Raw genomic sequence first — 18,085 nt, 5'->3', positions numbered from 1 at the left:
GTGAGTAGTGATTGGTACGCTCAACTTCACAGCGTAGGCACCTGACTGGATCAAAAGCCAGCAAAAGGAGGTAATAAAATAAGCCGTGGATGCATCCAGGGTATAGTGGAGAGTGATCGTAACGTATACCCTGGAGATTATCGAGGATGTCCATATCCATACTTACATTAAACTCTATGAAACAAGACTGCGTGTCTGCGGACGATTTTGTATGTTGTTTAAATATTACGTCAAAGTTAGACGTTGTAGACGGTGGAGCAGCCAGTGTCGCCAAGGACATTGTGCGAGCGTCTTGGACATTCGCAGAAACTGATACCATTCGCAAAACTGATATATGGGAGCACAAGCGGCGTAGTTCATTGTGCAGAGTTACGGCTCATTGCTGCACCAGGATCCTGTGTTCGAATTCCGATTATTGATGGTTTGCTAACTATCAACGTCTGATGGTGGGTTTCCCAAATGTGTAGGGCCCAAATGGTCACTTCGTCCAAGTTGCCGCAATTTGCTAGGCAGAGTTGCGTCCCTTGAACACTCCATAAATATTTGATTGTGGGTTCGAATCCCGATTCGTCCTGATTATGATTGACTAGTTTCTTAGTCTGCACCAATCCCGTGATTGTGGGTTTATCCAAAGTAGTAAACCTGTGATAACTGCGTTCCTTCGGGTTTTTCTCCAACATTTAGCCGACAATCCATGAAGTAACTGGAATTCTCTTAAAAATGGACCGAAACTCACTCACTCACTCAATTCCCCACTCACTCACTCAATCTTTTATTTAACGACATATGTCATCAGATTCGAGAGAATATGATCACGTATTAATGCCTTTATTCAGAGATATTTTTATTAATAATAATATACAAAACAGGGAACAAGTATCGAACGAATCGTAACATGCATTACATATAAGGCAATACCTAAGTTCAACAATATCTTAGCAATGCCACGACCGATACCACAGCAAGAGAAGGACATTATCCACATGGTATATTACATCAAAGAGGTGACTGTTCACAATAGATATAATCACTAAGCCTGTCGTTTTTAATACGTACGAATCGACATATTGACAAAACATGGAAATCATCACCTTTCATTATAACAACTCGCGATATATCAGTGTCTACAACAGTAGCTAGGCCAAATTTATTTCGCTCTGTATTCCATTAATTTAGTAAATCATGCCCTTAATATGTAATGAAATCGAAATAACTGAAGTCTGATTTTCATATTTCTATTTTTCGGCATCGACTCTTTAATCCTGAATAATATTAAAACACCGATCACCCTTGACGCTGATGAAACTGATAATATATATTTTTTGAAAACCCGAAAATGCATTTGACAAGAACGTTTCAGGTTTATCAACAAAATCACAAAGTCATTGTGTGTAAAAATATGTTGACTTTGTTCGTCTTTCACAATATCCGTTAAAGAGTCACGAATTATGGAAACAAGTTTTTCTTTGTAAAATATTACGGCAGTGTGAAGTTTAATATTTGGAAATAAAACGTTTCGCTTATACTGTTGGCACACAAGCCAACGCACACATCGTGCTAGAGGTGACTCAAACGTCTCATTTAATCACCATTGAATCCCATCATCATCGGCCTGGTAGATCTGGCTGTGGTCGGTGTTGTTACCGTGGTAGTGGTGGCTGCTATGTCGTCCTGGATGCTGTTCAGATACTTCGTGGAGAAGAAGGCCACAAAGGACTTTTTTTCCTCAGCGGTACATTGAGATGCAAGGTTGTTGAAAGTGAAAAATAATCTGAAAAAGTACATTTTAAAACCTTGTTTGCAAATCCGCCGACTTCCCTCAAAATTGAAGTTAATGATTCAGACCAGTTTTGAACAATGTTGCTAAGCAACGCTACGACTGGTATTTGCAAAAATAATGTCTTCTGTAAAAAGATGCAACGTCAAATATCCAAATACCCTTTTTCCACTTTGCAATAAAGGGATGACACATAAACAATATATGTTTATTAACACTGCACGTCCTAAAAAAATAGAATGTGAACAATATAGAATGGAAAAAATGCATTTTCGACAGATCAGAAAACGTAATTTGCTGAAGTAAACTCATTTACTGTCGTCATCAACATATATGTATTGTTTAGAAAACTGAAAATAAAACCTGTTTAGAATCTGTCACAAAATTAATGTTATTATTTGGTTTCCTCAGAGAATAGAGGCTTGACGTAAGAATATGTGACGTCGCTATTTGTTTGAGTGAGTGAGTGGGTGAGTTTAGTTTTGCGCCGCATTCAGCGATATTCCAGCTATATGGCGGACGTCTGTAAATAATCGTCGCTGGACCAGACAATCCAGTGATCAACAGCATGATCGAGGGAAAAATTACCAGCGCCTAGTGCGTGGATATGTGCGCTATATAAATATCCTATAACAATAATAATACATCGATCAACGCAAGTGGGAACCGATGACTTGTGTCAACCAACCCACCCGATCCCGTTTGTCGCCTCTTACGACAAGTATGGGTTACTGAAGATCAATATTCTAACCCGGATCTTCACGGGTAGCTATTTGTTTGAAGTACCCTATGGCATTAATTATTGTTCAACCCATCCACCTTGTGTTTTTGATGGGTCCACCCCGATATAGTCAGAACAATGATGACTGCGACATACTAAAACAATCAGCTTCACCCAATAGTTCGCCCTAAAATACACATTGTTTCCGATACTCACTGTATGATATCTTGTGGTTCGATTTTATTTTCATAAATAATGTTGATTGAAATGAAACAATGTCAGTAGCTTCAAAGAAATTAAAAACACATTGATACATCTATAAAACAACATAAACATTTGTTGTTTTGGATAATCCGCTGAAAAAACTGTGAACACACCCGTGAACATCCGGGTTAGAATTGGTCTTCATCAACCCATGCTTGTCGTACTAGGAGACTAACGGTTTCGGGTGGTCAGGCTCGCTGACTTGGTTGACACATGTCATCGTATCCCAATTGAGTAGATCGAAGCTCATGCTGTGGACTGTTTGGTCCAGGTTCAAGCTCTGAATAATTCGCGGTCAACTGCAGAAGCAGAATAGTTCCAGGTAAAGATCCGTGACACATTTTGCGGAAACTCTTCGGACAAAAATCTTTTGTATCTAAATAGTACCTACCTAACTAGTTTCAAAATTACAGGCATTAATAGATGACCAGAACTGGTCACGATACCAGGCAGTACTTACTTGCTTTTGATGTCTGAATCGGTTCCTCCAAGACCAAAGATATGGAAGAGCGCGTTGCAGTTTCTTTCTGTGCTGACTAGTTTACAGAACTCTCCTTTCTGCCATAAACATCCGGGCACTTTAGTCAACGTCTCCAACGCCGGGACAGCGACGTCGTTACATTCACGCTCTTCCGCCAGGGGAAGAAGCTTCTTGATCTGGCATCGCCGGACGTTTTCTATGTAGGTGACACCCTAAAAAAGAATAATAGTTTTGAACATTCAAAAGGAATCATTTGGAATGCAAAAATAAGTCATATAACAAAACTTCGAATGTCCCCATGACGTTTTCCAGAGCATCAGTGTCTCGTCTAGAAATTATTATTCTATAATGTTTTATTGGCATTGGGTAACTCAGACAAATTGACTTGGAATTGTGCGTTCTGGGATTGATAGGATCCGGGTTAGAATTAATCTTCAGCAATCATACGAGGCAGTTAACGGGATCGGGTGGTCAGGTTCCCTGATTTGGGTGACACATGTCATCGTATCCCACTAGATGCTCATGATGTTGTTCACTTGATTGTCGGGACAAGACTCGATTATTTACAATCCGCTCGAATATTACTGAGTGCGGCGTTAAAAAACAAACATACATGGACAATATCTTCAAACCAACATTTTAAGTCTGCTACCAGGGGATGTGAGCTGATCACTGTTGCCATGGTCACGGAATCTCTTCCGTCTAAAATAGAGTCAGTTTGTATTCATGTTCACTGGATTGTCCAGTCCAGACCAAATGTTTACCGCCCTGGAATGTTTCTGATATATTTCGGTATTGTAATGTTGTGATGTTAAGATTATATATGGACACGGTTACTTACCATAGCATCAAACTCCACCTGTTTGTTCTCCGAGTTGATGCAGTACTGATGAACCTGTGTTCCTATACGACAGTTGGATGTTGCAACAGCAAGGCATGATGGGAAGAAGTCACAAGAGGCGTTCACGAGGAATGCGTCACATCCTGTCAGCGCTGAAATACAGCCAGACAAGTGTCGGCAAGTCACGGCAGAACATGTGGTGAGCGGAGCATAATGTTTTGCGCAGCTTTTAGAAACATCTAAGCTAAATTAGTACCATTTCTTCCAGTGTCTTTAACTGGAAGGAGCTCGGTCTGCTCAGTCGGATAGGCGCCGCAATTCGTTGCGCATAAATGCTTTCCAGGAAAAGGGCACGACAGCATCCTTAGATCGTGGTTCGAATCCCAGTTCGTGGTTGTTTCTGGGTTAATCAGCGCCAGGCCCATGACCTGCAAAGACCTGCATCTCTACGGCAGTGGATGTGGTTTAACGAGCATTTAAATAGTATTCGAGTTACATCATGGTCTGCTTATGTGGGAGGGAAACTCGAAGTGATGCAGATCTCTGACGTTTACTACTTTATACGAAAGAATTCTGAAGCCTTAGACGAGTGGGCCACACCGAATGAAAAGAAACTGAAATAAATATATGGACTGCACATTGAGTGACCAACCTTTCGGAGATGGAGATGGGAAGAGAGTGTCCAGTATTGCCTGGGCGCCGGGACCACACTCTTGCTGCACCAGCAGACCCATGTAGGATGCAATTCTGTCAAGATGATCAACACCAGTATGTTAACGTCATACACATCAGAAATAAATAAAAAAAATTTAGTAAACCAAGAATTAGTGAGTGAGTGAGGATGGTTTTACACTACTTTTTTACTCCAGCAATGTCACTTCAGGGGACACCAGAAATGGACTTCACAGATGGTACCAAAATGGGGAATCGAACCCGGGTCTTCGGCGTGACGGGCACACGCATTAACCACAAGGTTCCTTTTTTGAGAACTAAACGCTGGTTCCACAACGGGACAGATTAGACAACCACTATAGGGTGTCAGTGAATGTTTCGAACAACTAAACCAAAATATTGGGAGAACACGTTTGAAGTGTTAAGTTTAACCCATCGTCATTAGGACTTGTAAAATCAAGGCCATGTTTCGAAAGCCCTTGTTAACAATAAGACAGAGAACATACGAAGGGAATCCTGTATTTCTATTTGCCAAATGGTAAATGGTCAAAGGTATTAGCTGTACAAATCGACGGTACCTGTTCTGCACTTCTCCCGCACCATCTGAATAAAACATGCTTCTAATGGCCTGGACGTTATCAGGGTCGTTGAGGACCGTACACACCGTGCGGTTTTGAAACAGACAATCGGATGCTTTTCCATTGGGTTGAATGAGTGCCATAAATATCTGAGGATTGAGTGTCTCGCATGGGATGAAGTCTCCCAGTTGTAGCTGGTTCTCCATCAAACACTTTCTCACGTTCTGGATGTAGGTGAGACCCTGTATGTAGATCGAGTAAAAGTGAAGTTAACATGTGCAACATGTTGTGGAAGTCACCTGTATGTGAACTGAGGCAGTCACCTGTATGCGAACTGGGGCAGTCACCTGCATGTGAATTGAGGCAGTCACTTATATGTGAACTGAGGCAGTCGCCTGTATGTGAACTGAGGCAGGCACCTGTATGTGAACTGAGGTAGTCACCTGTATGTGAACTGAGGCAGTCACCTGTATGTGAACTGAGGCAGTCGCCTGTATGTGAACTGAGGCAGTCACCTGTATGTGAACTCAGTCACCTGTATGTGAACTGAGGCGGTCACCTGTATGTGAATTTAGGCAGTCACCTGTATGTGAACTGAGACAGTCATCTGTATGTGAACTGAGACAGTCATCTGTATGTGAACTGAGGCAGTCACCTGTATGTGAACTGAGACAGTCACCTGTATGTGAACTGAGGCAGTCACCTGTATGTGAACTGGGAAAGTCACCTGTATGTGAACTGAGGCAGTCACCTGTATGGGAACTGAGGCAGTCACCTGTATGTGAACTGGGGCAGTCACCTGTATCTGAACCGAGGCAGTCACCTGTATGCAAACTGAGGCAGTCACCTGCATGTGAACTGAGGCAGTCACTTATATGTGAACTGAGGCAGTCGCCTGTATGTGATCTGAGGCAGGCACCTGTATGTGAACTGAGGTAGTCACCTGTATGTGAACTGAGGCAGTCACCTGTATGTGAACTGAGGCAGTCGCCTGTATGTGAACTGAGGCAGTCGCCTGTATGTGAACTCAGTCACCTGTATGTGAACTGAGGCAGTCACCTGTATGTGAACTGAGGCAGTCACCTGTATGTGAACTGAGACAGTCATCTGTATGTGAACTGAGACAGTCATCTGTATGTGAACTGAGGCAGTCACCTGTATGTGAACTGAGGCAGTCACCTGTATGTGAACTGAGGCAGTCACCTGTATGTGAACTGGGAAAGTCACCTGTATGTGAAGTGAGGCAGTCACCCGTATGTGAACTGGGGCGGTCACCTGTATCTGAACCGAGGCAGTCACCTGTATATGAACTGAGGCAGTTACCTGTATATGAACTGAGGCAGTTACCTGTATGTGAACTGGGGCAGTCACCTGTACCTGAACTGGGGCAGTCACCTGTATGTGAACTGAGGCAGTCACCTGTATGTGAACTGAGGCAGTCGCCTGTATGTGAACTGAGGCAGTCGCCTGTATGTGAACTCAGTCACCTGTATGTGAACTGAGGCAGTCACCTGTATGTGAACTGAGACAGTCACCTGTATGTGAACTGAGGCAGTCACCTGTATATGAACTGAGGCAGTTACCTGTATGTGAACTGGGGCAGTCACCTGTATCTGAACTGGGGCAGTCACCTGTATATTAACTGAGGCAGTCACCTGTATGTGAACTGAGGCAGTCACCTGTATGTGAACTGAGGCAGTCACCTGTATATGAACTGAGGCAGTTACCTGTATGTGAACTGGGGCAGTCACCTGTATCTGAACTGGGGCAGTCACCTGTATATTAACTGAGGCAGTCACCTGTATGTGAACTGAGGCAGTCACCTGTATCTGAACTGAGGCAGTCACCTGCATATGAACTAAGGCAGTCACCTGTATGTGAACTGAGGCAGTCACCTGTATGTGAACTGAGACAGTCACCTGTATATGAACTGAGGCAGTTACCTGTATGTGAACTGGGGCAGTCACCTGTACCTGAACTGGGGCAGTCACCTGTATGTGAACTGAGGCAGTCACCTGTATATGAACTGAGGCAGTCACCTGTATGTGAACTGGGGCAGTCACCTGTATATGAACTGAGGCAGTCACCTGTATATGAACTGAGGCAGTTACCTGTATGTGAACTGGGGCAGTCACCTGTATATTAACTGAGGCAGTCACCTGTATGTGAACTGAGGCAGTCACCTGTATCTGAACTGAGGCAGTCACCTGCATATGAACTAAGGCAGTCACCTGTATGTGAACTGAGACAGTCACCTGTATGTGAACTGAGGCAGTCACCTGTATGTGAACTGAGGCAGTCACCTGTATATGAACTGAGGCAGTTACCTGTATGTGAACTGGGGCAGTCACCTGTACCTGAACTGGGGCAGTCACCTGTATGTGAACTGGGGCAGTCACCTGTATATGAACTGAGGCAGTTACCTGTATGTGAACTGGGGCAGTCACCTGTATGTGAACTGAGGCAGTCACCTGTATGTGAACTGAGGCAGGCACCTGTATGTGAACTGAGGCAGTCACCTGTATATGAACTGAGGCAGTCACCTGTATGTGAACTGAGGCAGTCACCTGTATGCGACCTGAGGCAGTCACCTGTATGTGAACTGAGGCAGTCACCTGTATGCGAACTGGGGCAGTCACCTGTATGTGAAAGGGGGCAGTCACCTGTATGTGAACTGAGGCAGTCACCTGTATCTGAACTGAGGCAGTCACCTGTATGTGAACTGGGGCAGTCACCTGTATGTGAACTGAGGCAGTCACCTGTATGTGAACTGAGGCAGTCACCTGTATGTGAACTGAGCTGTATGTGAACTGAGGCAGTCACCTGTATGTGAACTGAGGCAGTCACCTGTATGTGAACTGAGACAGTCACCTGTATGTGAACTGAGGCAGTCACCTGTATATGAACTGAGGCAGTTACCTGTATGTGAACTGGGGCAGTCACCTGTATCTGAACTGGGGCAGTCACCTGTATATTAACTGAGTCAGTCACCTGTATGTGAACTGAGGCAGTCACCTGTATGTGAACTGAGGCAGTCACCTGCATATGAACTAAGGCAGTCACCTGTATGTGAACTGAGGCAGTCACCTGTATGTGAACTGAGGCAGTCACCTGTATGTGAACTGAGGCAGTCACCTGTATGTGAACTGAGGCAGTCACCTGTATGTGAACTGGGGCAGTCACCTGTACCTGAACTGGGGCAGTCACCTGTATGTGAACTGAGGCAGTCACCTGTATATGAACTGAGGCAGTTACCTGTATGTGAACTGGGGCAGTCACCTGTATGTGAACTGAGGCAGTCACCTGTATGTGAACTGAGACAGTCACCTGTATGTGAACTGGGGCAGTCACCTGTATCTGAACTGAGGCAGTCACCTGTATATGAACTGAGGCAGTCACCTGTATGTGAACTGAGGCAGTCACCTGTATGTTAACTGAGGCAGTCACCTGTATGTGAACTGAGGCAGTCACCTGTATATGAACTGAGGCATTTACCTGTCATCTGTGTACTGAGGCAGTCACCATATGTACATTGTAAAAGTCAGCTGTAAGTACAATGTGTTCATCAAATGTGGGTACATTGTGGAAGTCAACTGTAATGTACATTGTCGAGGTCAACGGTATGTGTATTGTGGAAGCTAACTGTATGTAAATTGAGACAGTCAATAGTAAGCACATTGTGGCAGTCAACTGTGTCTATATTGCAGAAGTCAACTGATTGTATGTACATTTTGTGGAGGTCAAACAATACACAGGCAATAGGCCACTATGATTAAAGCTAGGACAATAGATCAGTGATTTTACGAGAAGTTTACACACAATTGAAAGTACCTTCGTATCCAGATTGTCCTGTTTACTTTCGGTTTGCTTGCAGAATGCTTTGGATTCATCACGAGCGTAACATGTGTCCACGCCCACACTGACACACTGGGTGTAGAACTCACAGTTACCATCCTGGGCCAGCCTCTCACATTCCCTGAGGGCTCGAACTGATAAAATACAAACAAGTTCTCACTGATAAATTACCAACAAGTTCAGATTGATAAAATACAATCCAGATCTCAATGATAAAATACAACCCAGTTCCCACTGATAAAATGCAACCCAGTTCCCACTGATAAAATACATCACTGATAAAATACAACCCAGTTCCCAATAATGAAATACAACTCAGTTCCCAATGATCAAATACAACCAAGTTCCCAATAATAAAATACAACCCAGTTCCCAATGATAAAATACAACCCAGTTCCCAATGATAAAATACAACCCAGTTCTCACTGATAATATACATCACTGATAAAATAAAACCCAGTTCCCACTGATAAAATACAACCCAGTTCCCACTGATAAAATACATCACTGATCCAAAAATACAACCCAGTTCCCAATGATCAAATACAACCCAGTTCCCAATGATCAAATACAACCCAGTTCCCAATGATCAAATACAACCCAGTTCCCAATGATCAAATACAAACAACTCCTCACTGATAAGAAATGCCATCTCAGCTCCCTGGGGAGAATACTACATGACGTCACAGAGGGATGTTTTGTTTTACCTGTATCATCCAGCAGAGTCAGGATTTCCGTAGCATCCTCAGGGAAGATAGAGTCGAACTTCTGCCTAGCGCCTTCGTTACATCCATCCACCAGAGCATCAAATCGGGATATGAATCTGGCAAATATTACAGAATAATGAATTATACAATATGAATAGAATTACATCCTGTTTGAATTAGCTGTCTGGTGTTCGTCACTTGATATATATTTCAAATGGGCAACAGAACCGAGTTTTAATCTTTTCGTTTCTGTTGAAACTCATGGGGAGAATTTTAACAAGAAATGGCTTTTAATATCAGACCATGCACACTAAGTCTCACTGACCTGACCTTTTACAGCATCGGTTAGCCAAATGCTTCTTTTCACTGAAAGCCTAAACTGTTTATGCTTTCAGACAATCCAGTGATCATCATCATGAGCAGCGATCTACGCAAATGGGAGACGATGACATGTGTGTTAACCCAGTCAGCGAGCCTGATCACCCGATCCCGTTAGTCGGCTCTTACGACAAGCACGGGTTCTTGAATTCTAATCCAGATCTTCACGGGTTTTTAATAATATTAATAGTATTAACTGAATAAAATCGTTCCAGAATCACAAACAAACGTATGCGAAATGCAGAGTCCACTATTCCTTTTTGACTATGTTGTGAACAGTTTCATCAAGCATAATCAAATAGTGATAAGACCATGTGTTATTAAACAGGTGAGCGGATCCTGCCCTTCGTCACAAACACTTGCAAAGCCAAGACTTCAAATAATGACCCAATGTTATTGTCGTTAGGATGACTAAAGTTTAGGCACCTGCTCACCCTGCTCTGGAATCAATCAAATTACTCTAATAATTCGGAGTTAGAAGGACAGTCTGATTAATTTCTGATAATTTCTTTCTGATCGATATAAAATCATTGCGCTGCAAAGTAAATGTGGATGAACATTTTGAAACCCGGTCTTGCAAATTCCCTTTGGTCATGGGTAAATTTGGCAAAGAACCGGCGAATGCAGGGGTGGAAATAACTTTAAAATTGCTAGTGTACTCCGGTACAGTGGCACATGTAAAATCACTTGCCCTGATAAGTTTTCCACTATATCGGCCATTTTCTTGTTGATTTTTTAAATAAACAACATAATTAACATTGGAATATCAACTGGACACCGGTACAGTGTGATATACAAATTTGCTTGCCCGACAGAAAAAAACACTGGACTCGGGCGTCGGGCGATGGGTTATTTCCACCCCTGGAATGGCAGTACTCACTGTTTTTGGAATGGTCCGGGCTGAAGGGAGGTAAAGAGATCAAACAACGCCTGGACATTTGATACTGAGTTGACCACTGCACACAGGGATACGTTTTGATACAGACAGTCAGACTTGATGCCAGACGGAGCAAACACCTGTTCCATGCCACCACCTTGGTTGACGTTACACGAAGTGACGTCGTCATTTGTTAGCAAGTTCTTCTGTAGACACACTCTGACGTCCTGGAGGTACTTCCGGCCCTGCATTCAGACAGTGCTAAGGATGAGTGAGTGAGTTTAGGTTTTCGCCGCTTTTAGCAATATTAAAGCAATATCACGGCTCGGGACACCAGAAATGGGCTTCACACATTGTACCCATGTGGGCAATCGAACCCGGGTCTTCGGCGTGACGATCGAACGCTTTAATCTCTAGGCTAACCCACGGCCCGACAGTGCTATGGAATTATACTATATAATATACACATTGAAAAATAAGCTACATGTAAGCACTACTTGTTTATTATTTCATATGTGCTGAACTTCCTATGTAATTTTGGGAAACATTTACATGTCATGTCATGTCATGTCATGTCATGTCATGTCATGATGTGACTTCGCCAAACTGTCACCGACGTAGCACCTAGCATCGGGTACCGATGGATACTTTGGATAATATTGATTTCACATGTCTTACGTTTTAAGATGTACTTCGATTTTATTGTTGCCTTTTGTTAAAAAAGGACAAAACGTTTATGTAATTGCTAGGAACGCATGTCTCCCTTCACAGCCACCAACATGTAAACGTCATAAGAGATCATTTGATGCATCGGCGGTCCGGTTTGATGACATGGTTGATTATGTGCCATCGTCACTCGAGGTCGTGGATCGTGGCTTACTACATCTATCACATGATTGTTTATCAAAGTTTTATGTTCATTTCGTTGATCAAGTGTATTTCAAAATTAATTTCGTAACGAAATAAACTTGATTAACCTAGACCTATGTTTACTGAATTCATTCGGGGTTAATTATAAGAATATCATCACAAAAATAAACAAAAACAAAGAGCAAATCAAAAGGGTATTCTCACCAAAGAGTCAAATTTTTCCTCAGCTGATCTTGTTTGTTTACAGAAGTCTTCAGTGTCCAAGCGTAATTCGCAGAAAGTCAAATCCGGTTTCATGCAAGCAGGAAAGAAGTCGCAGGTAGTGCGTTTACTGAGCGTTTCACAATCTGTTCCTGAAAAATTTATAACTGCGATAAAGTACCTCTAACAGAACCAGTCCCTAAATTGTTCAGGATGGGACCAACTCACCTGCTGGAGGTTGCTCGGGACATCTCATACCACATGGTTCTGTACACGTCAGTAGTATGTAACGTATTTCGAGGATAACTAACATTCGTCATTTAATGTAGAACACATTGAAGCCCCACAACCTTCAGTTCTCATCCACAATTTCGTATGTCTTAGAGTGAGTGAGTGAGTATGGGTTTACGCCGCTTTTAGCAATATTCCAGCAATATCACGGCGGGGGACAACACAAATGGGCTTCACACATTGTGCCGTATGTCTTAGAACCTGCTCGACACGGCAAGGGTGAATAGAAGCAAATAGTCAATGTCAAGGTCAACGTCAGAGAAACATCAGCGTAGATTTCCTTCAGGTTCCACTTGGCGTAAAAGGAATGAAACAGTGGTGAAAAGTATATGAATAGAAAGAGAAGTATATGAATAGTTAAGTGAAAACCTGACTTCACACGAGGAGGTCGTGAAACGCACCCGAGTAAAACGTTATGACGGATGACGTCAATGTTGCATATTTCCTACAGTAACTATTTTTACGTAGCATTATATATACATGTATTTCAGTGATTCCCATGTCTATGATTATCAGAGGGGTACACAAAGCCCGCAGTCTAGACTACCAGTTGTCCGACTTCCATTTTTGTGGAAGTCGCGGTAGCTGAGCGGGTTAGGCGGCTGACCTTGTGCGCTGGCGATTAGGTGCCTGACTCTGAGGGTGTGAGTTCGAATCCCGGATGGGGCTAAACTCAAAAAGTACTAGAATTTGTACTTTACTAAGAAAGTGTAATCCCAAATATAACATATGTTATATTCCCATGTCTGTCGTAAGAGGCGACTTACGGGGTCGGGGCGTCATTATCGTTGACATGGCTGAGGTATGCCATCGTATGTCAGTTGCATAGATCGATGCTCATGATTTCGATCACTAGATTGGCGGGACCGGTTTCGATTACCAAATGGAAAATTGCGTCATTAAACAACAAACAGAATTATAACTTTTGACATTTGAACATAACCTGGATCTGTCAATGAAGGTGGAAAGTGATGATATGAACATCGGGGCCCACCTCGTAAGTCGATGCTCGTCTGAGTAGTTGCTGCCGAGGATGTAAATGGTGTTGTCGGTGAAGTCGTAATGTCCGCTCTCGGGGTTGTTCTTGCATCAGGTTTCGGAATCAGTATGTCCTGAAACTCCTTGGGGAATATGTTTTCGATGTTTTCTTTGGCTCTTTCGTTACAACCTTGAGACAGGGCCTGAAATCGAGCGATGAATCTGAAATACAAACGGGTTGAATTGTAATATATTGAGAATGGAGATTATGAACTGTATATTCGCCATATATTTGATAACTTAACATAGTTCTAATAGAGGTAGGGTGTGAGTGTGTGCGTACGCGTGGGCGAACGTGCATATGCGCGCACGTTTTGCTATATGTTGGTAGGTAAGTAGTATAATAGACAGAGAGGGATGTGCACGGCGAAAAAGACACATAGCCACAAAGTATAATAGATGTAGTATATGTTCGTAGTTGACAAAATACGCATTTGCGATAAGCAGGGATGTTCTGTAGTTCAATGGAAGTTTGTGCTTAATATTACGGAGGAATGTTGTTCACACGTATATTTATCTTCAGATAGAATATTACGCAAAATAATAAGCTACACGATTTTACGAGAACTGGAAAATATATACACCTGGTGTTTTGATTTCAGGAATGGAGCCACAAATATTCCTAAAAAATTCAAAGCCAAAAAAACACATCACAGTGAAGGAATGTTAATTATACGTACTGTCGTGAGAAGCCTCCAGACTCCAAGCTGGAGAATATTTCCAGAAGAGTAAAAACGTTTTCCGTTGAGCTGAGAACGGCACATAAAGTGACATTCTGGTAAATACAATCTGACTTGATATCAGATCTCGCGAAAACACGTCCGAGGTCTGTTGAGTCACAAGACGTGGCGGCATCAAGATCCTGAAGGTTCTTCTGAAGACACGTCCTCACATCTGTGAGGTACTTTTGCCCTGGAACAGTCGTGAGCATTCGTTACACAAATACTATAGGTATAATCAGTCATGAAAAAATTACATAGTAGACATTGGGATTCTTTCTCGGCATTATCCGTCAATTTACCATTTAACCATTCAGGGACTTACAATTCAATCATCTTACGGGAACGTTAGGGGAAAATTGAAAAAATAACCAATAACAGGGTTTATAAAAAAACATTGAATGAACAATCTTGTTGAAAATTATGAGTAGAGGTCTAAATAACTTTTCTTTTGGTGTCTGGTCAGAGAACAAAATGTGTTTGGAACAAAATATTCAAACAAAACCTAATCCTACAAGCGCCAAACCCACGTCGCGCCCATTTTTACCTTAAACAAAAGCTATACTGAAGGCCAATACTGTTTCACATTACAGTTAGTCGAATATTGTTTCACATAACAGGTCGTCGCATAGTGTTTCACAATACAACTCGTCCCATAGTGCTTCACATTAAAACGTGTCCCATATTGTGTCACATTACAGTTCGTCCATATTGTTTCACATTACAACTCGTCCCATATTGTTTCACATAACAGGTCGTCCAATATTGTTTCACATAACAGGTCGTCTCATATTGTTTCACATTACAACTCGTCCCATATTGTTTCACATTGCAGTTCGAATAACAGTGTTTCACATTACAATTCGTCCCATACCGTTTTATATCACAGGTCGTCCCACATCGTTACAAAATACAGATTGCCCTATTGTGTTATACACAAGAGGAGGACATATACTTCTACGATGGTAAGTGAGATTTTGAAGTATAAACAAATCTTTTAGAATATGACCAACATAACTGATAACACCGATGATCAGCTGTTCCCATGGTAACCACGTTGAGATTCGAACTAAATCCTTGAACTAACACATTAACGACTGGGGTATCAACCGCCTAACAATATGTGCCAATTCTCACCAGGCTGTTTAGTTCCCGCTCACCATCCCTGGCTTTCTGACAGAAGTCTTCGGCTGCATCTCTGAGGCTGCATGACGTCACATCCGTCTTTACACATGCGCTGTAGAAGTCACATGACGAACTTTTGGCCAGAGCGTCGCAGTTCGTATTCACATCTAAAATAAATAATAATTTACATCAGATATGACCATAGATTAGTGAATATATGCTGACAGTACATGAGATATAAAGTGCCATAAATTCAATTTTTGTGTTTTCAATTTCGGTAAATATTTTCTAAAAACTTACATAAAAATACAGTCGCGATTTATTAAATAAGCACTGACATATACTTTACATGAATCTTTATAAGTAGTTTTTACGGTTTAATTTTGATAACAAATACATCTTTTTAATATTGTGACTCGATTTTTACTGAAACTTATCCAGCAATATTTTGTTCATGAAAACTGTCTGTTAAAAGGATTGTAGGACTCCGGCGAAATGAGCATGTCAGTTGTAACGTAACCAGGTGTTCGCGAAAAGATTAGCGCATCCTGCTCAAGGGAAACCTTCGTTGCATACACCGGTTGTATCGTGTAGACATCCGACGACAATATGATACCAATTTCATTCGTAAGTTCACATTTCATCATGTTAGGTTTCATATTTTTATTCGACTATCTTGCTTCCTATGTATGTCCTTATTTACTGAGTACTTTCCCCTTCTTAGCCTACATGAAATATATTTAATTCAATATTTTAATGCATATTTGCAGATAATGATATACAATGCCAACGCCAGATAACAACCAGATTTGATTATTTCCTGAATCTGATTCTATTGGGCGTAAAAGGCAAATCAGCAAAATATTTATTTTATCACAAGAAATTCCGTGATGAAACCAGGTGTTTGCGTAAGATGTAAGATGGTCCTGCCCACTGAAACAATTTGCATAATAACATATCTTTGTAGCCAACGCACTCTACTATAAGAACATAGACTATAGAAACTTTTACTTGTATACTTACTTCTATTTTTACCACTGCCCCCACTCTGCCATTTGTTTCTTGAGTACGCCGGCTGTCTCAAGGAAAACACAGAATTTAAAATCAATCCCAAAACAAAGAATCTGATTAAAATCGTCATTTTACCTTAAAATTCGTATCTTTTGAGGAAGGCACAATCATTAGTAAAATATTTATACCCTTTAAAATGTTCATTTAAAAATGTTCCCAAAGGTTTCATTGGCCTACCTGTAGGGGATTGGTGTTTTCGGGAAACGGATCAGTTTAAAGATTTTGACAGCGCGAGTTCGCAATGTTAATTAGTTAAATCATTACGTGAATTTTTACTCTTGAGTATTTAACCTTAACGTATAACAAACACGATGGGAATCTCACTTCGCTAGTGACGCTTGCAATGTTTGTTCACAGTAGACAGGCTTACCTGTCTAAACGCTGGGGATACCTGTGTGTGTATTTTGTTGGCTGATGTTCGTCTAGTCTAAATAGAGGGGCGGTTTTATCCACTGACTAAACGTGGCCGGGAGTTTACCTCAATAATTATCACATTTCCGTGTAGAATACCCAATCTACCTTCAATATTTATACAATGTTGGCATTTCCTTTTTAATGTTTTTAATATTAGCATCGGTAATTTAGAAAAAAATATTGTCAACAACATAAACATGTATTTAATTGCAAGATTCCGTGTCTTGCCCATTCATTGGATGTTTCATGAACAATGTATGCACCTGCGGCGTAAAACTAAACTCACTCACTTAAAATGATGTATCGTTTTTAAAAGAGAATATCTCTTACGTCATGTGAATATAAACTTATGAAAAAGGTAAGTGTGTCTCAAATGAATTTTCATATGAAAATTAATATAAAATAAAAATATATTTATTCTAAATTACATTCAATAGATATTCATTAAGACTTCTCTGTCTCTTCAGACGTGAATGCCATCCTTCCAGGTGGTTGTTGGTTCTTGGCCCATGTGAGTTGTGGTTTTCCATTGCGTTCCACTGCGATATGTTCACCTAGTGCGACGAGTTCACCTTATCAAAACATCTAGAGTACATTATCCGCAACCCTAATTACGCCTAATCAGAACCTAACCTTCAAAAGAAACCGCAGGTCGGCGTCCTAGACTAGTCCTAGAATTCGAAAGGTCGGCGTCCTGAGACGACACCTTCTCTACAACATGGTTGTGATTCATAAGTTGCTCGTGGCTGTTCACGCATGACGTACACAGTGCGTGTTTGGGTGTTTGTCAGAAGCATGGTATACATGCAGGTGTTCTTTGAAAATAAACAGTGAAGATGATTGCTTAGCTATCTGGTACTCATACCACATTTGTTTAACAATAAATAACGCTCACGCAAAGTTAGCCAGACAACAATACTCGCTTGGTGAATCTACGACATCGACACCACGACATCAACTTTTACGCTAGCAGCACAGACAGTTCATGGGTTGGCATCAAAAATCTGAGAACCGTACGCAACCGGTTGAGGGAGCACAACATCCGTCCCGACGTCCAGCGATTTGCCAAACGTTACTTCGACATCACCACAGGGCACACCAAGCTTGCAGTTGACAGCGTCTGGGTTCAGAAGACAAGACTTGGACGGAAAAAACTATTCACAGACGAACCTTGGCTACTTCTGGACAGCTGTTATTGGCGTGCA

At 41.7% G+C, this 18,085-nt stretch overlaps 1 protein-coding gene across 1 annotated transcript; it reads right to left on the bottom strand.

The window, feature by feature from the left end:
• Positions 1 to 1,581: 1,581 nt before the first annotated feature.
• Positions 1,582 to 16,542, bottom strand: LOC124272255. The gene is made up of 13 exons (XM_046707418.1): positions 16,419 to 16,542; positions 15,408 to 15,562; positions 14,232 to 14,463; positions 13,508 to 13,713; positions 12,226 to 12,374; positions 11,155 to 11,396; positions 9,897 to 10,012; positions 9,166 to 9,323; positions 5,335 to 5,576; positions 4,737 to 4,831; positions 4,085 to 4,227; positions 3,223 to 3,455; positions 1,582 to 1,771 (listed from the first exon to the last, which is right to left on the bottom strand). Exons 5-13 carry the CDS (start codon positions 12,316 to 12,318, stop codon positions 1,582 to 1,584), a joined length of 1,512 nt encoding a protein of 503 aa, XP_046563374.1. The 5' UTR covers positions 12,319 to 12,374; positions 13,508 to 13,713; positions 14,232 to 14,463; positions 15,408 to 15,562; positions 16,419 to 16,542.
• Between the last annotated feature and the right edge of the window lie 1,543 nt (positions 16,543 to 18,085).

The sequence above is a fragment of the Haliotis rubra genome, unplaced genomic scaffold (assembly GCF_003918875.1).
Source record: "Haliotis rubra isolate DU_JTF1 unplaced genomic scaffold, ASM391887v1 Scf168, whole genome shotgun sequence".
In the NCBI taxonomy this organism is placed as follows: domain Eukaryota; kingdom Metazoa; phylum Mollusca; class Gastropoda; order Lepetellida; family Haliotidae; genus Haliotis; species Haliotis rubra.
Note: the sequence above shows the minus strand (reverse complement) of the source record. Positions and strands in the feature narration are given on the sequence as shown.